The sequence below is a fragment of the Sus scrofa genome, chromosome 3, assembly GCF_054392235.1.
Source record: "Sus scrofa isolate SSC_HxYL_T2T_F1_AM1 chromosome 3, Sscrofa_HxYL_maternal_Yorkshire_Landrace_v2.0, whole genome shotgun sequence".
Classification (NCBI taxonomy): Eukaryota; Metazoa; Chordata; class Mammalia; order Artiodactyla; family Suidae; genus Sus; species Sus scrofa.
The window spans coordinates 109,546,688-109,568,985 of record NC_139385.1 but is presented as its reverse complement, the minus strand read 5'-3'; the positions used below and the strand labels follow the sequence as shown (position 1 = coordinate 109,568,985).

General features: G+C 51.7%; 1 protein-coding gene across 1 annotated transcript in view; it reads right to left on the bottom strand.

The window, feature by feature from the left end:
* Positions 1 to 22,298, bottom strand: part of LOC106509841 (uncharacterized) — a 174,568-nt gene that overhangs the window by 5,782 nt on the left and 146,488 nt on the right. Inside the window, exon 3 of the mRNA XM_085019414.1 lies at positions 6,193 to 6,424. Coding sequence (XP_084875540.1) covers positions 6,193 to 6,424 — 232 coding nt within the window. The remainder of the gene's footprint in view (positions 1 to 6,192; positions 6,425 to 22,298) is intronic.

The following is a 22,298-nucleotide window of genomic DNA, read 5'->3' as shown; positions in this document are numbered from 1 at the left end:
AAACACTTAGGAGCTACCCCTGTAGCCAATTTCAAGTATATAATATAACATTAACTATAGTCTAGTGCTAGCCAAAATTTTTTTCTTTTTTTTTTTTTGGTCTTTTCTAGGGCCGCTCCTGCAGCATATGGAGGTTCCCAGGTTAGGGGTCTAATCAGAGCTATAGCCGCCAGCCTACACCACAGACACAGCAAAGCGGGATCTGAGCCGCATCTGCGACCTACACCACAGCTCTCGGCAACGCCAGGTCCTTAACCCGCTGAGCAAGGCCAGGGATTGAACCCACTTCCTCATGGTTCCTAGTCGGATTCGTTAACTACTTCGCCATGACGAGAACTCCTAGCCAGAATTTATTCATAACTGCATGTCTGAAATTTTGAACCCTTTGGCCAACATCTCCCCGTTTCTCCCAGCTCCCAGTCCCTGGCAACCACCATTCTACTCTCCACTCCCACGAGTTGGGCTTCTGGAAATTCCACGTGTAGGTGAGATGGTGCAGTATTTGTCTTTCTGGGTCTGGTGGATTTCACTTAGCATCATGTCCTCCAGGTTCCTCCATGTTGTCACAGATGACAGGACTTCCTTGCCATATGCTTGTTCGCTCTGCCCCTCTATTGGCCCCAAGGGACTGTGAGACCCTTAGAAGCAGAGTCGTGGCCTGATCAACCTCGGACACTCAACACCCGGCACAGTGGGGTGGCTGGAGCTCTAGAATACTCTCCCTCTCCACAGCCTCAGTATCAACACCTAACCAGGTGGTAAAACCCTCCCCAGGCCCTCTGCCATTCTCTTGTCTTCTGTCCCAGAGCAAGCCACCCCAGCAGGGTCCCCTAACCTTAAAGATTTATGACAACAGATATCAAGTGTCCTATATGGCACCCGTGGCCCAGTGGGGGCCCAAGCATGGTAGCCTTCCTCCTCTGATGGGGACGCCACTGGCCCTGTGACCTTATTCCCTACACTCTCCACTTGTTCACTCTGTTCCTGCCACACTGGCCTCCTGACTTCCACTCAAACCTGCCAGTCTTGCTCCTGCCTCAGGACCTTTGCACTTGCTGTTCCCTTTGCCTCAGGGGGCTTCCTCCTGATTCACACAGGTCTCACTCCTTCATTTCCTTTAGATCTTTGCTCAAATATCAACCTAGAGGAATTCGCACTGTGGCTCAGTAGTAATGAACCCTGCTAGTATCCAACAGGTTGCAGATTCGATCCCTGGCCCTGCTCAGTGAGTTAAGGACTGGCATTGCTGTGAACTGTGGTGTAGGTCGAAGACACAACTTAGATCCCTCATTGCTGTAGCTGTGGTGTAGGGCAGCTATAGCTCCGACTCAGCCACTAGCCTGGGAACTTCCATGTTTCGAGTATGACCCTAAAAAGAAAAAAAAAAAAAAATCAACCTAGAGAGACCTTCCTGGGTTATCCCATCTAAAAGTTACCCACCCTTCCATATCACTTCCCACCCACTTTGCCCTGCTTTGGTTTCTTCACGGCTCTGAACAAACACCATTGGACATGTTTTCGGGTGCTTGTCATCTGTTTCCCTCACTAGAATCTTCCTTCCTTCCTTTCTTTCTTCCTCTCTTTCTTTCTTTCTTTCGTTCTCTCTCTCTTTTCTTTTTTGGCCTGTGGCCTAAGGAAATCCTGGGCCAGGGATCAGATCCAAGCTGATTTTCAACCTACCCTGCAGCTGTGCCAATGCTGGATCCTTTAACCCACAGCCCTGGGCTTGGGATCGAACCTGCGTCCCAGCACCCCCAAGACACTGCTGATCCCTTCGCACCACAGTGGGGACTCCTAGAATGTTGTTTCTTGAGAGCAGGAGCTTTGCCTCTTCGAGCCACCTCTCTCTCCTCAGTGATGGGCGCATAGTAGGCGCTGAATAAATATTCGTGGAAAATGACAGACATGAGCCCAGGCTCCTCTCAGGGCCTTTGCCTGGGGTTGTGTGGGTCCACTTTCCTGCCTCCTCTGTGCTTTGCCAGGGCCTGCTGGCAGAGAGAGAACTAGAGTCCTGTCTTGGGGTCCCAGGTCCTGTCTTGCCTCTCTTGCCTTACCTGCCTCAGGCAAGCCTCTCTACCCCTCTGAGCCTCAGACTGTGTCTGTGAAGGAGAGGGTGGTCCGTTCCCTGAATCCTCCCGGGAGTCCCGAAGCTGGGCTGGAAGGAAATCTCCATGGAGGAGCTTTCGAGAAGACTTGGTGCCCCCACTCCAAGCACTGGGAGTCCCCACCGGGGCCTGAACAGATTGCACAGTGAGCACCAAGCCCAGGACAGTAACCGCCCCTCCCTGACTTCCCTCTCCTGGGGGGGGGCGGCCCACACACCCCCACCCTGGACTCTGGGGCGTTTCTGAGGAGCTGAGGGAGGCTGCTGCGCAGTAGCAGCAGGGGCCAGCCCAGCTCAGGAGGACAGAGGGGGCTGCTGGCTTCAGCCTCCAGCCAGATTTCAAAAGGCAGTCACCTAGGGTGGGTGCAGGGGTGCACCTGAATCCCAGAACTTTCTGTGGGTCTCAGAATGTGCAGCAACGATGACAAAGCACTGCTCTGGGGCCTCCAGCTACTTTTTTCTAATTCATACAATTTCACGAGTATGCATTGGTAAGAGACAACAAAAACTTTGCAGGCATTCACACCCATTGACTTGGTAATTCCGTTGCTAGGAATATATCCTAGAAAAGTCATCAGAGATGTATGCAAAGATGTGTGTGCCAGGATGTTTCTTTTTTTTTTTTTAATTTTTTAAAATTTTTTATTTTTTTTGTCTTCTGTCTTTTTGTCTTTTGTTGTTGTTGTTGTTGCTATTTCTTGGGCCGCTCCCTCGGCATATGGAGGTTCCCAGGCTAGGGGTCGAATCGGAGCTGTAGCCACCGGCCTACGCCAGAGCCACAGCAACGCGGGATCCGAGCCACGTCTGCAACCTACACCACAGCTCACGGCAACGCCGGATCGTTAACCCACTGAGCAAGGGCAGGGACCGAACCCGCAACCTCATGGTTCCTAGTCGGATTCGTTAACCACTGCGCCACTACGGGAACTCCCAGGATGTTTCTTAAGTTATTATTTATGATGGCAAACAATTTGGAAATTGCTCAAATGTCTAATAATAGAAGACTGGTTTAATAATTAGTGTGCCAGACAATGGAATACTATGAAGCCATTTAAAATTATATTTTCGAAGACTATTTTAATGACCGAGAAAAATTCTTGTGATGTAATTTTCATTGGGAAAAAAAAGCCCAAAATTTTATATATGCATGTGTGTGAATAATTTTATATTCATATATAAAATTGGGATTTTATGTGTGTGTTTGTATATACACACACACTTACAAGCATTGTCCTGATTTTGTTTAAAAGCGAATATGTGTGGGAGTTCCCGTCGTGGCTCAGTGGTTAACGAATCTGACTAGGAACCATGAGGTTGCGGGTTCAATCCCTGGCCTTGCTCAGTGGGTTAAGGATCCAGCATTGCCTTGAGCTGTGGTGTGGGTTGCAGACGCGGCTCCGATACCTCGTTGCTGTGGCTCTGGTGTAGGCCGGCGGCTACAACTCCGATTCGACCCCTAGCCTGGAAATCTCCATGTGCTGCAGAAGCGGCCCTAGAAATGGCAAAAAGACAAAAAAAAAAAAGTGTATTTGTGTGTATGAATGCCAATAGTGTTTTCTCCTTTTGTGTAATGATTATAAAACATTTTTATTTTACTCTTTATACTTTTCTAGATTTTTAAATATTTTTATGATGAATCTATATTCATATTACAATTTCTAACTGCTATTAGTTTTGGGGTTTTTTGGTCTTTTTTAGGGCCATATCTGTGGCATATTCCCAGGCTGGGGGTTGAATCAGAGCTGCAGCTTTCGGACCATGATACAGCCACAGCAACGCAGAATCCAAGCTGTGTCTGTGACCTACACCACAGCTCGCGGCAACTCCAGATCCTTAGAATCCTTAACCCACTGAGGAAGGCCAGGGATCGAACCTGCGTCCTCATGGATCTGAGTCGGGTTCAGTACCACTGAGCCACAAAGGGAACTCAATTTTTTTTTTTTTTTTTTGATGGGGGAAAATAATTCACTGATTTTCCGTCGTGGCTTCACTGATGCAGAATATAGGTAGAGTGGTGTTAAGAAGAGGGGATATTAAGCAATCCATTTACTCTTCACTCTGGATGTTTTTTGAGTCCTGCATCTTTGTGTGTGTACAGGGTGGAAGTCCTCTGCAGTGAGTGCCATGGTTTGGTGGCGCCCTGGGATATCTCTAACAGGAGGCTGGACTGAGCTCTAGTGCCCTCGTATGATGGTGGGTCCCTCCTGAGAAGGGAGGTCATTCCTAAGAGCTGGTACCTGAGGAAGAAAAGGTCTTTCAGAGGGGAATGTGAACCTGAGAAGCAGACACTAAAGATTGAGATGAGACGGAGGACTCTGGGTGTACAGCCTCTGTCCCCTCATGGATAGTCACACAGGATGGGCAGGACCTGGGCGGCTCTGGAGGAAGTCTGGTTGGCTTTACAGTCCTTCTGGATACTGCCTTTCTGTTCCTATTGTCTTCCCATAGGGCTTATTAACGCCCCCTAGTATCATTGTCCCAGGTTTTTTAGCTACGCTCTGCTAAAAGAAGCCAAAGACTAGGTTTCTAGCTCTGCTTGGTCCAGAGAACTGAAAGGACAGTGGCATCCTGGGGGAGTACCAGGGGGAGACAGTGGGGATAAAGAAAATGACCCGAAGAGGAGAGTGAGCAGAGAAGAGGAGAGGGAGACAGAGTTGGGGCTATTTAGTCCAGCCGTCCGTCCCACTCAGAAATTCTCCTTCTTGAGCTAAATCCTGGAAATTCTGATTTGTAAAATAATAACACCAATAATACTTTTAATAATTTTTGTCCTTTGTCTATAAATACCGGCATGGCAATTCTAGAAAATGTTAAAAATTCAGATAAGCTAAGCCTAAATAAAAACAAGAGAAAAAGAAGAAATCTAAAAATCACACTTCATCTCGCAGCCAGTCAATGCTTTGGTATATATTCTTCCAACATATTTAATGAAATCATATTTTCAAAATCAGCTATTTTACATATTTGTCAGATTTTAATTTTTCTGTTTATGATGCTTTACACTTATTTCTAGGTCATTAACTGTTCTTCTCCAGCATCCTCTTTTTTTTTTTTTTTCCACCTTTTCTAGGGCCGCTCCCGCGGCATATGGAGGTTACCACGCTAGGGTCTAATTGGAGCTATAGCTGCCAACCTACGCCAGAGCCACAGCAATGCTGGATCCGAGCCGCGTCTTCGACCTACACCACAGCTCACGGCAATGCTGGATCCTTAACCCCCTGAGCAAGGCCAGGGATCGAACCTGCAACCTTATGGTTCCTAGTCAGATTTGTTAACCACACTGTGCCACCAAGGGAACTCCTCCAGCATCATCTTTTAGAGGCTGCATTGCATTTTATTTTCTGGATAGTTCATAATTTATTGAACCAATCCCCTCTTGGACATTTAGGTTGCTTCCAGTTTGTTTGTTTTTTTTTTTTTTTTTTTGTCTTTTTGCCTTTCCTAGGGCCGCTCCCACGGCATATGGAGATTCCCAGGCTAGGGGTCTAACGGAGCTGTAGCCACTGGCCTACACCAGAGCCACAGCAACGCGGGATCTGAGCTGCGTCCTACCTATACCACAGCTCATGGCAACGCCGGGTCCTTAACCCACTGAGCAAGGCTAGGGATCGAACCTGCAACCTCATGGTTCCTAGTCGGATTCGTTAACCATTGCACCATGACGGGAACTCCAGGTTGCTTCCAATTTTTCGGGCTTATGAATAACACAGTGAAGAACAACCCCATAGCTAAGTCTTTACACCACTCAAATGCCCCCAGAATAAGTCTCAGAAACAAACTTCCTGAATGAAAGGGTGTTAGGTTTTGTTTCCATCTCTGAGCAGGCTCCAGGGAAGGCTGGGTGTTTCTTTTTATTTTCGTGTATTTATTTTGTCTTTTTAGGGCTCTCCCTGCAGCCTATGGAAGTTCCCAGGCTAGGGGTCACATTGGAGCTGTCGCTGCCAGCCTACACCACAGCAACAGCCATGCAGGATCCAAGCCACATCTGTGACCTATACCACAGTTCATGGCAATGCCCAAACCTTAACCCGCTGAGGGAGGCCAAGGATGCAACCCATGTCTTTATGGATACCAGCCAAGTTCATTACCTCTGAGCCACGGCGGGAACTCCCAGGCCGGGTTTTTCTGGAGGTCTTGACCCTGAGCCTTGCAAGCTGAGCTCCAGGGCCCACGCCTGCATGTTCCTTGTGCTCCAAACCATCCTCTTCCTCCTCCTAACCTCGCCCTCAGGCTGTGGGCTCACCTGAGAGAATGAATTATACCTCCCAGCCGGACGGGAGGCCGTTTGTCTTCTGCTCTGGAATCCTGATGAGATAAAATCTGGACAGAGCACATTTATTTATTTAATGTCTTCCTGGGCGGGCAGGCCCCAGCCGTCGGAGCTCACCTTCCCCCAGATCGGGGTTAGGAGTTTGCAGGGAGAAGAGGCAAGGTCACGGGGTGCGGAGCCATCACCTCCAGGGCTCACCCCAAGAGGGCCAGAGGGGTTCCCACTCTCCCCCGCCTGCAGGACCACCCCAGTCCCAAATGCCGCCTCCCTCCCAAGCTGGCGCAGGAAACGTCGCGGGTCCTTCCCGGAGCGGAGCTGACAGCAAGGCTCCTGCTCTTCAGAGAAGGCGCGGCGTTCAGTGGCCCCGATCTCTCCTTCCTGCTGGGAGAAGCGGAGTCTCCCGACCCCCATTCCAGGGCAGCCCACCCCTTTGCAGCCCCCCACCCCCCGCCCCAGCACAGGCTTCTGGAGTCCTGCCCAGGCCTCTGGTTTGGCTGAGCGCATACAGTGACCCTCTCTCTGGGGCTTTATCCTTCTTTTAGGCTCAAACTCTGCCAAAGCCCCCTGACACCCTTCGAAGATCCAGGGGTCCCTTGTGCTCAGACAACCAGGACACCCCCCTCCGCCCCAAACCCCACCTGCCGCCTGTCCCATGTGTTCCATCTTTGATTCTGTTCAAGGTTGGGGGAGCTGCTGTAAATATGCAGGGCCCAGGACCTCTCCCCCAAGACACCAGCTCTGCCGGGCTGGAGGGGGCCCCGGAGTCTGTGTCGTCACACGGGGTGGTCCTCCTGGCTCTTCCCACAATGCTGTCTCCTTGTCCCTCATCTCCGCTGAGGTGGGAGGACAGGGTGTTTGGCTCTGGGTCAGTGAGAAACAGATGGGCTGCAAGGCCGCTTCCTCAGGTAACCTAAGTTCAGGAGCTTCGGCAGCCAAACGGGCCTCTCCTGGCAGGGGACTTGGCCAGGGGCACCCTGAGAGCTGCACAAAGCATCCTCACAGGCTCTCTGGCCCTGAGTCCCCAGGCGCTGGCTTGCCCAGGATGCACAGGAATGCCTCTGTCAGCAGGGCCTGCGGGGGTTTGTGGCCGGGGAAGCAAAGTAGCCGTCCACAGCTCCCGCGGACTCTTCCCCCAGAAGGCCCTGGAAACAGCACGCTGGGTGTGAGGAGAAATAGCCTCTGTGGGTCAGAGGTGGGTCTCTGCAGACAGAGGCCCACACACCACCCCTCCTGTTCTAATGCCACCCTCTGCCTGGGCCCAGGTCCCCTGTGTCAGCTCAGACGACTCGGGTAGGCCAACCCCCTTCAGCTGCTACCCCTCCTCCACCAGAGGCAGACTGGTAGGCCTCCTTCTTTCTCCACCAGGGCCTCTTGGGACCCTCAGGACTGTGGTGGGTGGTGTGATGAGACAGAGATCCCTGTGGGTGGTAGGGCCCCCACAGATGCCCTGCTTAGCTCCAACCATCCTGATTTCTGGACTTTTGACCACAAAAGCCATTTATTAAATGCTCAACGAAAATCATTCTCTATCTCAGTTAATGGCAACTTCATCCCTTCAGTTGCTCCGGCCAAAACCTTGGACTTGACCTTGAGTCTTTTCTTGAGACCCCATAGTCAGTCCAAGAATCCCATCAGCTGGATTCCAACTTATTCCAGAACCCAATCACCTCGCCCCATGTCTGCTCTGGCATCTCTTGCCCAAGTAATTTCCACAGCCTTCTACCTGCTGTCGCTGCCCCACAGAGCAGCCAGGGCATGAGGTGGGTGGTGATGGAGGCTCTGCCACTGACCCCCGCATGTGCTCAGGACGCTCCTGTTCAGATTTGATCTCATCTTGGCTGGTCCAACACGAAGAGCGGCTCATTCGTCACATGCAAATTGAGACTCCTTATGGATACCTTTACAAAGTATCACACATCCCCCAGATTCTTCAGATCTCACATCCTAATTTGGGGTTTGTGTAATGTACTGTCCTTACAGGGGCTCCTCCCCAGCATGAAGACTTTGAGCTGTGAGCCAGATTGAGAAACAGCAATCCGGGGGCCCCTCCAACATGCTGAGACCAGGGCCTGCGGAGCCCCAGGACCACACTGGAATCTGCTGTGGGATGATTCTGCAACAGATGTGGTGATGCAACAGCTGTGCATGAATGACATGGGAAAGCTGGGCCTCTACCCCCCAGGGGACCCTTCCACCATGCCCTCTTAGCAAGAGACAGCTCCTCCTGGGAGCTTAGATCAGGACTCATCTTTCTGTGGGACCCCAGGCCCCATGCCGGGTGATGTGGGCAGAAACAGGTCTTTGCTAGGACTCTGGAGCGTGAAGCTGGGGACCCGTGTGTGATGATGCGCCCCGCCCCTCACCTCACACAGCTCTTCCAACCTGGAGGCGACGGTGACCAGGCTCAGCCTCCCCTGATGGCCCCCCTACCCCAGCCCTATCTCCCTTCAAGGCCGAGCCCTGCAGTGGGCCTCAGAGGGCAGCTCTCCTGGGCTTGTTTTTGCCGAGTCTTGTTTTCCAAGCCACTGCCAATGGACCGGACACCCTGGCTGTAGCTGAGTAGCCCCATATCAGGGCTCGGAGGAGCCAGGCCGTCTTGCCCAACTGAGGACTGGAGGCTGAGAGGAGGCGGCCCTGAGCCCGTTGTCGCCCAGCAGGTCCACAGCAGAAGGGAGATCAGAAGCCAGGTCTGTGTTTCAGTGCAGGCCAGGCCTGCTGGGAAAGGCATCTGGCAGGGAGGGAAGGGAGCACGGGTGGCTCTCAGGCTGGGGCGCCAGGGCCAGCAGCTCTCCTCAGCCCCAACTTAGCCGTAAGCCTGCCCTGGTCCACTCCCTGCCAGCCACCAGCCATGCCTCCTGTCTTCATGGCCCCTGCCAGAGGCTTCCTGCTTCTGCAGCCTTGCATTCCCCCAACTCTTGGCTGCTGCCTTTACTGGCTCCAGGCAGGAGAAGCAGAGCTGGAGGGGAGACGAGGTCTGCGCCGACTCGGCCAGTCTCACTTCCAGTCAGCCCGGCTGCCCTCCCCTTGACAGACTTCCTAGAAGTCACCCCCACCCCCTTCCCCACCCCCACCCCTGCTTCCCCCACCCTGACTCAGCCCATAAATTTCCCGGGGAGGGTAGCTGACTCAGCCAGGAAGCCCAGAGCCCACCCTACCCCCGACCCCAGGCCTCAACCCCACAGCTGGCTCTCATTCCAGAGTGCTTGGTCCCCTCCCCTCAGGAAATTCCTGGAAAATATCAGGCTTCTTCAAGGGGCGATCTCCTGACCACGGCCGCAGCAGGGAAGGGAGCCGCTGCAGCCTCATCCATCGCCCAGACGTGTGTCTGTGTGGAGGTGTTGGTCACCACAAAGTGACAGCACCTGGTCTTGGAGGGACAGCAGGGGGCGGAGGAGAGGCCAGTGTCGGGTGGGCACTCGGGCCAGGCGGCTGGGAGGTGCGACTAGTCCTAGGTCGGGAAGGATGCTAAGTGGAGAGAAGCGAGGGCGCTCCAGGCCCGGGAACAGCGTGAGCAAAGGCACAGAGGTGGAAGCAGCCCAGTGTGCATGTGGGGTGGGAAGGGAGCTGGGCGCACTGGGCTGCTTCCACCTCTGTGCCTTCGGCTGGAGGGGTGGCCACAGCACCAGGCTGAGGAAATTGCAGTGGATCTCCAAGTCCCAGGCCCCAGAACCTTGTGGGGGGGGGGAGTGGTCTGGAGCATGGGAGGGGATGGGGTAGCGATGACTGAGAAGAGAGCCACAGAAGTGACTCTTGAGCAGCTGGCCGCAAGAAACACTGGGCTCTGCAACACCCATCCAGGGCCCTCCTTGGGCTCCCAGGGCTGTCTCAGACCTGGGGGTGGGGCAGGGCCCCTGGGTCCTCACACTCTAGTCAGATGGCAGAGGCAGTCAAGGAAGCCAGCCTGAGGGCATCGAGAGAGCTGCCAGTCTATACACGAGAGGGACAGACATTCCAGGCCCTTGTTCTTCCTCTGGACCCAAGTGCCCCACGAATCCCTTCCTTGGGAACTCCATTAGTTTGGGAGGAAAAGCCAGTTCCAGTCTGCAGATAAAACACCCCTTTTTTCTTTTCTTTCTTTCTTTTTTTTTTTGGTCTGCTTCCCCTCAGACAATAACAACTTTTTAAAGCACAAAAATTCCTGCCCAGCTTCCCCTCAGGAAGGATGGCTGGGTGATGTGGCTGTAGCTATAGCAACAGAGTCGCCGAGGAGAGAAACAAAGTCAGCTAGCGGACCCAAGGGGTGTGGCGATGGGGAAGCGGTCCTGAGGCCCCCAGCCCCCCGGGGATGGGACACCAAGCCAGGGAGCTGTGGGAAGGGGGTCTGCTGAATTTCTAGGATTTATTTACCTTTCCTGGCAATAACAAGTCTGCAGGGCACGGCAGGGAGTCAGGGAGATGTGGGGTCTGAGACAGAGAGGGGAAGGTGGGCTGGAGCCAGCCAGGGGAGCCAGAAAAAAAGAGGGAAGGACAGGGAGAGGCAGAGTGACACAGAGAGGAAATTCCTTGAAAGCAAGGACTGAGTCTCACTCAGTTCGGGGATCCTCAGCCCCAAAGTTGGGGAAATGCCACTTCACAAGCCACGTCATCACCTCCTCCGGATCCTTATCCAGCCCGAAGTGCGTGCTTCTGCGGTGCACCTGTCTGTCAAAGCCTAAGACATCCTATTAGCATTGCTTGTTTTTTCTTTTTGCCTGTGCCCACGGCAGGTGGAAGTGCCCCACCCAGGGATGAAGCCACGCCACATTGGTGACAATGCCGGATCCTTAGCTACTAGGCCACCCAAGAACTCCTATTAGCATTCTTGAGTTGCCTGTTGGACCATCCCACCCCACTTTGGACCCCCCAGCCTTGTTCACTCTTGCATCACAGCCCCTGGGGCAGGGGCAGCCCCTCCCCTCACTGTCTGTCCAAGGGATGAAAGGAAGAGGGAAAGGCTGGGGGCAGGAGGGGACCCCACAGATCTACCATGGGGTATGGCCCCTTGGGAGAGGGTTCAGGGCACCTGGCCCTCTTTTCTGGCCTTGCTGCTGGGGTCTGTTCTGTTCCTGGAGCCTGAGGTGGGGAAAGGCAGCCAGGGAGGGGCTGGCCTGGCCCTCTCCTGCCCCTGCAGAGCCACCAACAAGCTGGAGAGAGTTCCCTACGGGGGCCCCAGCTCCTGAGAGGCGATGAGTCTGCTGGCAGGGCTGGCGCGGGCAGGGCAGGGGGCAGGGGAGGGGGGCATCCTGCCTCATTGTCACTGGCCCAGCCGCATTTCCAGAAATTCTTTCCTCCATTAAGAAGAGGAAAGAGAAGCCTAGATAGCCTCTCGGGCTGCCGGGAAGGGATGGGCAAGTGGGAACCAGGGTTCCCAGAGCTCTCACGGGCCAGGCTGGAGCACTGGGGCCTCTCGCCTGGGCCGAAGGGCCGGTTCAGCCCTGAGACAGAGGCTGGGCCTCAGCCAGAGGTGTCAGAAGAACTGACCAGTGGAACTGCACCTCGCCATGTCCGTGCCGACCAGGCCGTGTCTGTGGCTGCAGAACAGAGGCAGGAAGCACGAAGGACTGAAAGTCACTGGGCTTCCCACAGGCCCTTTTAGATTCTGGGACTGGGGGAGACCAAAGCTTACATTCACTTCGGAATAGTTATTGCCTCCCCTCCCATTTCAGTGTTTAGCCCTAGGCTAGATCGGAATGGGGAGACCTCGTAAAAATTATCATTGTTATAATTGTTATTATTCTCCAGCACTGTCCTTCTCTAGTGTCTTCTGCGTGGCACCAGCCTACAGAGTAATCCCCGATAAAACAGGTAGGTTTGCAAAACTCTGGTACATCGGCTACCCTCTGTGTCAGACTCCTGGTACACAATGCAAATATTAAAGTCTCAAAAAAAAAAAAATCCTGAAAAGACCCAGTTAACTGGTTAATCCAGTGTTTCTCCAGTTTATTTGACCACAGAACTCTTTTTTTTTTTTCATGCAACACCCTGAAGCAGATTTCCCAGACATGCATTTTCCCATTTCCTATTTTATTTGATGAAAGGGCTCTGTTGCTAAAACAAAGCTTGAAAGCGATTGTTTTGTGGTTCTTCATGAGCATACGAAGTAAGAGAATGAAATAGCAGAATGGAAGAGGGTGGTTATCTAGAAATAAAAATAGAGAAATGGTATCTCATGGTAGTTTTGATTTGCATTTCTCTAATAATCAGGGATGTTGAGCATTTTTTCATGTGCTTGTTGGCCATCTGTATATCTTCCTTGGAAAAATGTCTCCTCAGGTCTTTTGCCCATTTTTCCATTGGGTTGTTAGTTTTTTTTGCTGTTGAGTTGTGTAAGTTGTTTGTATATTTTAGAGATGAAGCCCTTGTGGAAATAACAATAAAAGAATAAAATAAAATAAAATAAAATAAAATAAAATAAAATAAAATAAAATAAAAAATAGTGAAATGTAAAAGGCAATGGATTAAACAGAACAGGAACTCGGTGTCTGAGAAAATCACATAGCATGTAAATCTCAGAGTGTTCGGACCACGTAGTTCTCATTCCATTTTAGAAATGAAGAAAGTGGAACAGGAAGAGTTGAGCTACCTGTCCGGGTCCCTGAGCCGACCTCTGCCGGGGGAATTTGCCATCCTTTCCCAGGTCTGGGGGCTGGGGAGGCTCCCATGCTCAGGGAGCTCCCAGGTTCATAGAGAAGGCAAAATTTGCTCAGCAAAGAATGACAAACAGAGGCTGTCTAAGATCCAGTGCAGAAGCCAAGGTCCTGTGGTGAGGGCTGAGGCGGTCAGAAGGGAGGGGTTTTAGGAGCGAGGGGATCCCGGAGCCGTCTCTTTGAGATCTGGAATTGCACCACGATGGCCCAGATCCTGCTATGATGCTACCATGTGAAAACTCCTATCTGTCTTCAGTTCTAGAATTTCTGAGCTACTGTTCCTCTGAAGATTACCTCTTATTCCTTCCAGCCTCTCTCTCTCTTTTTTTTTTTTTTTTGTCCTTTTGCCGTTTCTTGGGCCACTCCCACCGCATATGGAGGTTCCCAGGCTAGGGGTCTAATCAGAGCTGTCGCCGCTGGCCTACACCAGATCCACAGCAATGCCAGATCTGAGCTACATCTGCAACCTACACCACAGCTCACGGCAACACCAGATCCTTAACCCACTGAGCAAGGTCAGGGATTGAACCCGCAACCTCATGGTTCCTAGTCGGATTCATTAACCACTGCGCCACGACGGGAACTCCCAGCCTCTCTTTCTGAAATTCTGCATGGCAGCATTTGGACGCTCTCGATCTATTCTCCATAACTCTCGCTCTTCCCTATTTTCCACTTATTGACTTCTTTGTGCTGCACTTTGGCTGAATTCTCACCTCTCCTTTTCCAGCTCTGTTTCTCTCACTGAGTATGAAATTTCAATGATTATTCTTTTTATTCTAGAAGTTGCACCGTCTGGTTTTTGAAACTCAAAATCCAAGAATTCTAGCCTATTCTCTAAGCCACCAAAGCTAGAGTGGTCAGTGGGAGTTCCCGTTGTGGCTCAGCAGGTTAAGAACCCAACTAGTATCCATGAGGATATGAGTTTGATCCCTGGCCTTGCTCAGTGGGTTAAGGATCCGAAGTTGCCACAGCTGCAATGTAGGTTGTGAATGCAGCTTGGATCTGGTGTTGCTGTGGCTGTGGTGTAGGTCAGCAGCTGCAGCTCTGATTCCACCCCTAGCCTGGGAATATCCACATGCCACAGGTGCGGCTCTAAAAAGAAAAAAAAAATCCCGAAGCGGTCAAGTCTCCAGTTCAGGCTGCCCACCTAGCATCCTAGGGCTGAGGCCTCCAGCCCCCAGCAGCCTCCCTAGGTCCCCTCAGTCACACCAGGGGCTGCACAAACACTCATATTCTCCTGTGCACCTCAAAGGAAACTAGCTACACGGAACTAAGGAATGCAAGAAAACACTGGGGGGAAAGACTAGCTAATATTTAAAAATATATTATCCCACCATATGATCTACCACGGTAGATACTACTATTACCATAATTACGGTAATCATGATTTTTCTACCGCCTTTCCACCTAACCTTGGGAATGCCCGATCCTTCTCTAAACCTTGGTTTCCTCAGCTGAGACTGCACTAATCAGGGGCATTTGAGATTTGATTCTCTTCTGCCTCAGTTTGTGACGCTCCCCTTCCCCACAGCCTGCCTGCTTCTGTTCCTGGTCCAGAGAAGCATCTAGGCTGGCAGAGGCCTGGGTCTGATAACAGCTGAACAATGACAGCAGAAGCCCCCAGAGCGAGGGTGTGGGAACCAGCTGAGCTTATGGGGAGAGGGACCGGAAAAGGGGAGGGGAAAGCCGACAGCTGGTCAGGCAGGCACGTCCGCCCCAGCCTTGCCCTGGAAGCTCTGCTTGGCGGTGGGTGGAAACCAGCCTGTTTCTCTTGGATGGTCCCTCCTGGGCCATTCATTCATTCAACGGCTATTTACTGGACACCTACTAGGTAGCAGGCCCTGTGCCAGGAACCACCTTGCCCCTTGGGACTGTCCCTTCAACTCGGTAAAAATATTCACATCTGTGGCTTCTGGGCTCACACCACAGTCCTGTATAGCAAGAAGGGCTCCAATGGACAACGCTTCTTGACAAATCAGAGGCTCAAGAAGGTGCCATGAGTTCTGCAAGGGTACAGAGCCGAGGGGCCTCCACTTCCCTTCTGCCCCCTGGCCTGGGAGAGCGAAGTCTTCCAGTGGTCTTGCCTGAAGGCAGAGAAAAGGGATGGATTTGCCACATTTTGTGGCCACTAATGTGCTGGGGGAAACAACTCTTACTGTGAACACTTGTGCTGGGAGCTCTGGCTGTCTGGCAACCATCTTCCCTACCACAGAGTCATTTTTGTTCAAAGTGTGCCCCAAATCCATCACAGAAAGTGCTCGACTTCCCAGTAATAAGCTGCTGGGAACATTTTTCACCTTCGCCAAAGTAGAGAAAAGGTCTGAAAAGTTGGATGAGCAATTTTTCATGGAAACGGCAAGCCATAAGCCTTTTAATCGCCGTCATGAGCCGGCAGCTGGGTTTCCACCAGATCCAGTCTTTTTCTGCTTGTCTGGACATGACAGGGTGTGGAAAGCAGACCCCGGAAACTCCCAATTTCTTCTTGGAAGAGCAAGCCCTGAAAAAGATGCAGGGCTTTTTGCTCTCAAGCTCTGATGATACTTGACGTCATTGCCAGGACCTGCTCAAGGCCAGTGCATCACGGGGCAAGGACGCCACGTGCCTACCCGAAATGCTCACGTCACAGGTCACACATACATGATGCACACACATCCTGCACACATACACACCACCCTGACTTTTTTATTTTTTGTCTTTTGTCTTTTTAGAGCTGCACCCACGACACATGGAGATTCCCAGGCTAGGGGTCCAATCGGAGCTACAGCTGCCGACCTACACCACAGCCACAGCAATGCAGGACCTGAGCTGTGTCTGCGACCTATACCACAGCTCACAGCAATGCTGGATCCTTAACCCACTGAGCCAGGCCAGGGATCGAACCTGTGTCCTCATGGAAAGTAGTCAGGTTCATTAACCACTGAGCCATGAAGGGAACTCCAACACACTGACCTATTTTGATGTCCATTATATCCAACAGGCACACTGCACACCACTGACGTGGAACCAAACTACCTCCACGTCTACTGTGTAGCACACACTATATCAACACATGCTTATGCTGCACGAACATGCCTCGTGCATCAACGTGCATTATACACACCCAGCAGAGTCACTGACACACAGTATTCACAAACACACATACTGACATACACACAAATACACATGCATTTCATGAACATACTCTATTTTTCTGATTAAAGTTCTCAAGATTTTAGTTTCCATTTAAACCCAATTATATAACTCATCAACTCATCCACTTCCTTTGGCCTGCCCTTTTCTTTTTTCTTTTTCTTTTTCTTTTTTTTTTTTTTTGACTTTTTTTGACTTTTTGCCATTTCTAGGGCCGCTTCCCGTGGCATATGTAGGTTCCCAGGCTAGGGGTTTAATCAGAGCTGTAGCCGCGGGCCAGAGCCACAGCAACACGGGATCCGAGCTGCGTCTGCAACCTACACCACAGCTCATGGCAATGCCAGATCCTTAACCCACTGAGCAAGGCCAGGGATTGAACCCTCAACCTCATGGTTCCTAGTCGGATTCGTTAACCACTGTGCCACGATGGGAACTCCTGGCCTGTCCTTTCTTTCTTGGCAATTGTTACGGCTTTTTTCCTCTTCAGCAAAAAATGAACAAAACAATAACAACAAAACTTCCCCTCTTATGAGCTATAGATAAACGCAGCTGGGCATACATTCTTCAAAATGCCGGAAAGACAAATGGACCAAGAACTCAGATGTGGGGATATTTACTCTCCTTCTTTTTCCTCATGAATCTCTGGCTATGCCTTGGTTTATAAAAGCCAAGTGATGGATGCTCAGAAACACCTGCCTTCCATCTAGATATCTGGCCTTGGGAGAATACATGGAAGATTGGGAACCTCTCTTCATAGAAGGTTGGGCCTCCTCCTCTCCCCTCCACCCACTGTTAGGTGAAGACTAGGGATAGGAGGCATGCGTGCCACTCCCCACTCTGGAAAGACACAGCAGACATCACTAGTGGATCACAGCATCTGTTCCTCCCAGCCTGGACTTGGTGTCAGAATCTTCCACCCCACCTTACCAGCTAGTCAGGGCTGGCAGGTGACATGGGAGCTATTTGAGATCCCATGGAGCCCAGCCCCTGTGGTTTATGGGGGAGGACACTGAGGCCCAAAGAAGCTGAGTGACCTATGTGAGGTCACATAGCCCCATTCAAGCTACTGAGCTCTATGCTCCATAGGTATGTCCAATATGGAGGCAAGGGCCTTCCTGTGGGTGAAGGAGAGGAACCAGAGGGAGGCCAGGCCAGGCTGGGGCTCCCTAGATGCACTGAGCCCCTGTTTCACTGCTCTAAGCCCTGCCCACCCCTCACTGGGACAAGCTGAGGGTCCCTGCTCTTTCTCAGAGACAGTGTCCTGGTCCTCCATCCCCAGGCCTCTGGCTTTCAAGATCAAGGTGGGGGAGTTCCCATTGTGTCTTAGCAGGTTAAGAACCTGACATAGTGTCATGAGGCTGTGGGTTCAATCTCTGGCCTTGCTCAGTGGGTTAAGGATCTGGTGTTGCCGCCAGCTATGATGTAGGTTGTAGATGCGACTCAGATTCAGCGTGGCTGTGGCCGTAGGCCAGCAGCTGCAGCTCCAGTTCCACCCCTAGCCCAGGAACTTCCATATGCCACAGGTGTGGCTGTAAAAAGAAAAAAAAAAAAAGCCACGATGGGGAGTAGAGGGCCTTCCAGGTTCATGGATGTCATCTGCCTGCTGTGCTCCTCACTCCTCCCTGAGGTCTTCTCGGCCCCACCAGGTCTCATGGAGTGTCTCTCCCCTGAATTGCCCCACCTCACAGCCAGATGTTTGTCCACACACTGGCACCTACGCATCTCTAACTGGGCACCGGGTTTGGCCCCACCTCTGAGCCCAAAGTCCCCCTCCCGATTGTCACCCCTTTGCCACTGCAGTGTCTCTGCTTCCCACCCATCCTTTGATGCCCATTGTAGATGTCACGTTGCCTTCCCCGAAGCACACATGAGCCTGGCTCAAAATCACCAAAATGGTGTTTCTGGGCTTTTCTCACCATCCTGATCAGACTGCTTGTTGTTGTCATGAGAAAGAATGAATGGTGTCTGGGTTTCACTCCCTCAAGGCAGTGGGATTTGGATTTCTAATAACTGCAGTGCTCCTTTCCCAGAAGCAGTCCCCTCCCTCCAGGGCAACCCCTGGACAGCTCAGGCCTCGGGTGGGAACTTCTGCTCACCCCGACCCTGCATGGACAGCCCCTGGCCAGGCCCCAGCTCCTGGAGAAGGATCTGCTGATGGGGCAACAGGGAGGCAAATATGACAGGGCCCTGCCCTCCAGGGACTCCTGGACAACCAGGCTGGGCACAGGGGGGTCCCGTGGATGGGTCGCCCGGCCTCCAAGCAGTCCGGTCCCTCAGGGCAACAGCTGTAGCAGGCAGCACTGATGGGGAGGTTGGAGGGGTGGCTCCCCCCCGGGCGGCGCTGTCACAGGGCCAGCTGGACACAGCGCCCCCACCTGTGCTGCCCTTCTAGCCTGGGGAGGGCATTGTGGCTGCCAGGGACATTCCTTCCCTGGGGGCGGGATACAGCTGCTCAAGAGCTGCAGGGTGAGGGGAGAGGGCGGGGGAGGCTGAGGGAGTGTGAGCCTCAGCATCTGAGTCACGTCACACCCAGACAGACAGATGCTGACACAGACAGACAGATGTGGCATCACGCGTGCTCATCCCACACCCACACAGATACCCCCCTGCCCTATTACAAACCGCACGTGGTACGGCCACCTCGACCAGGAAGTCTGGGCAAAACCAATGCTGGGAGAGGCTGAAATGGTTTCAGCGAAGGAAAGAAGAAAATACGGCCACCAAAGACAGGAAAATCTCTGACTTTACCTGTGGGAAAAGCCTCAGATCCCATGGCTTCCAGATCAACTCAAACACGGGCGTTTAAGGACTGTCTTTATCGTCTCTCAACCCCAGAGCCCCAAGTCCAGCCTAGTGAGCCCACCAGCTCTCCCCACCGGAGCACATGGTGGAAGCACGTTGGATTGGAACCAAGAAGGTCTAGGTCTCCAGGCTCAGCCAGGACCAGCTGGGCGACCTTGGATGAGTCCCTTGACTTATCCGCTTCCTGGCCTCGGTGCACAGGGCAGCTCCAGTGTCCTTTCTGCTTAGAAATGTTATAAAAGGGGGATGGGGCAGAGTGAGATGAGGGGACGGTGGGGGTGGAAGCTCAGAAAGGGGGACTCTCTGTCAAGTCCGGGAATGTGGAGCACATCCCAGGTTGCCCCTTGAAACCTTCCTAGAGAAAGGAGAGGACCAGGCCCTCCCTCCACTGGGCTAAGAAGCCACTTCCTGTAGGGCAAGCCTTCCCAGCCCCCACCCTTACAAGCCCGGTCTGGGCGAGCGCCCCGTCACTGCCTCTGCCTGAGAACCAGGTCTGAGGCCTGTGATAAGGTTCACGCGTGCCCCCAGCACGGCAAGCTTGGCAACCCTCATCAGTGGCTCCCTACACTTGTTAGTGCACAGCTTTCTGGTATTTCCAGGGACTTGTCTGTCCCATCCAAGGCTGAGATTTCTTGAGATGAGGATGGCATCTCTTTCGTCCATTGTTCTGCCTCAATGCTGCAGAGCTGGGCACGCAGTAGGTGGCCAGCTGGAATTTCCCTCGAGGCGGGGGGGAAGATGTGCTTTGGGGGAGGGTCCTCCAGGCCCCTGGCCTCTTCCTTAGCCTCTTCTGTGCTCAGCTTCCCATCCAGGGTCCTCCCATCTCATGACTCACCAGTCCCTGTCGCACTCCTCGTGGGCAAGGCAGAGATGATGGGACCTCTCCTGGACCAGTCCCCCTCAGGCCCTGAGCTGGGGTTCAGGCTCTGTGCTTGGTTCCAGAGACCCTCCTGGCACCCCGGCCCTACAAGAGCCTCGACCTCCGTGAAATGCCATTGATGGGCACCATCCTCTCAGGACCCAAGCACATTGGGGTGAGGCTTGGTGGCTCCGGTGGACTCATTGCAGAGCCAAGACCAGTGTGGGGGCAGCAGAGTGGCAAGAGTGGCATTATTCCCACCCTGGAGGGGAGAGACAAGCTCCCACCCTCAGACAGAGAGCATCCAGTCGGCTCCATGTTTCTACCCCCGGGGATTCCATGCTGTAATTTGGGAAACGCCAACAGGATACAGGGATCTGAGAGCAGCTCGTGGCCATCTGCTTGCTGCTGCTTTGTTTCCCGAGCATTTCCTCCATCCAGACTCTCGCTACACTACTTGTTTTACAAACGTGATCTCCTTCAGCATCCTGGCCAGCTCTGTGTTCGAGACACTGTCTTCAATCTGTGTTTTAAAGACAACCTACCAAGGCTCATAAAAGCTAAACCCCATGCCCGAGGCCACACAGTAAGCGATGTCCTTGGGACTCGAACCCAGGACCACCCGACATGAAAGTCTCTTCTGTGCCTCCTCCACCTTGGCAAGGACCATCCTACTTTAAAGGTTTGGGGTTCTTTGGCAATTATTGCCATGTCTTCAATCCTTTGCTGCCTTGATCCCGCCAGCCGTCCAGCCCGACAGGCATTATCCCCATTTGACAGCTGATGAAACTGAGGCTTAGAGGGAACAAGCGAGTATCACAAGGTCAGCCTTGCAGGAAGTGGCAGCATCAGAACGAGTATCCTAGTCTGAGTTTAAATCACTTCTTTCTTCCCTTTACCAAGATTCTCAGCCACAGAAGAGAGAATCAGAGGCTTCCCTGCTAGAACTGGCTGGAGGATGAGGAAAAGGAGCAAGAGAAGAGGAAGAAGAAGAGTTCCTCTGTGGCTCAGTGGGTTAAGGATCTGGCATTGTCACACACAGCTGGTTGCTGCTGTGGTGTGGGTTCGATCCCTGGCCCAAGAACTTCCTTGGGTACAGCCTTAAAAAAAAAAAAAAAATGAAGGAGGAGGAAGTGAGGAAGAAAACGAAGGAAAAAGATACTCCAAATTTCTCTGTTTCCTTTTTATATAATTTACAGATATTCCTTCCTTCAGGGCCCATATTCATGGCCCAGTGGACACAGGATATGTTTTCAGTCCTTCAAAATGTGGTACTTGGTTTCCTCATCAGTGTACAATTGAGTTATTTATTATGTCTATACAATGCTGCCTGTGCTCTTTCAATCCTTTTCAAAAACTGTTATTCAATACTTTTTTGTCTTTTTGTTAAGCCCACCCACAGCATATGGAGGTTCCCAGGCTAGGGGTCAAATCGGAGCTGTAGCCGCTGGCCTATGCCACAGCCGCAGCAACAAAGGATCTGAGCCTATTTCTGTGACCTACACCATAGCTCACAGCAACACTAGATCCTTAACCCCCTGAGCGAGGCCAGGGATCGAACCCACATCCTTATGGATGCTACTCAGATTTGTTTCTGTTAAGACATGACGGGAACTCCATTATTCAATATTTTACGTTAGCTTAAAATGAGAGCCATTAGACTTTCACCAAGGAAATGTTTATGAATGAAGCCCCAAATGTCCACAGAATTTTGCAACCAGATTTTTATGGTTACTATATTTTAAACATAATTCTATGTTAATCAGCATAGATCTGCATTATTTTCTTTCTTTTTTGGCAAACTATTTTTTAAAGTTCAATACAAGTGTATTAGAGACAACAAAATGCAAAGTTATTCAGCTTGATAAGATTTTATGTAGACATCCACTTATTTAACCACCATCCAGATCAAAGTATGGAACATTTCCAACACTCGGAAGCTTCCCTCGTCTCTTTCCTAGGGCTTCCCCGCCCTCATAGAAAATTGTTCTGACTGCTCTCATTTTAGATGGTTTTGCCTGCTTGGGATTTGCATCTAAATAGAGTCACACAGTACGTATACTCTCCTGTGTTTGGCTTCTTCCCCTCTGAGCCATGTTTTTTGGAGTTACATCCATGTCATCACATGACTCAGTAGTTCATTCTTTTTCACTGCTGTGTAATTTTCCACCTTACAAATATACTACAATGTGTTTATCCATTTTCCTGTTGACATATATTCAGAAATGCAGATGAAAACCACAAGGCGACACCTTTACACATTTCCTAGAAAAGCCAAAATGAAACAGGCTGACAATCCATGTGAAGATGGTGGAGCAAATGAAGCTCCACCTGGTGGGGGCAGGGGTGTTGGAACAGCTACCGTTCAGCAGCATTGGCTCAAGTTGCACATACATCGTTCTTTGACCCATAAATTCCATCTTGGGTACATACCCAAGAGAAAGGCGTGTTTATGCCTGCCAAAACACATGTACCAGAATGTTCACGGCCGCTTTATTGATAATTCCA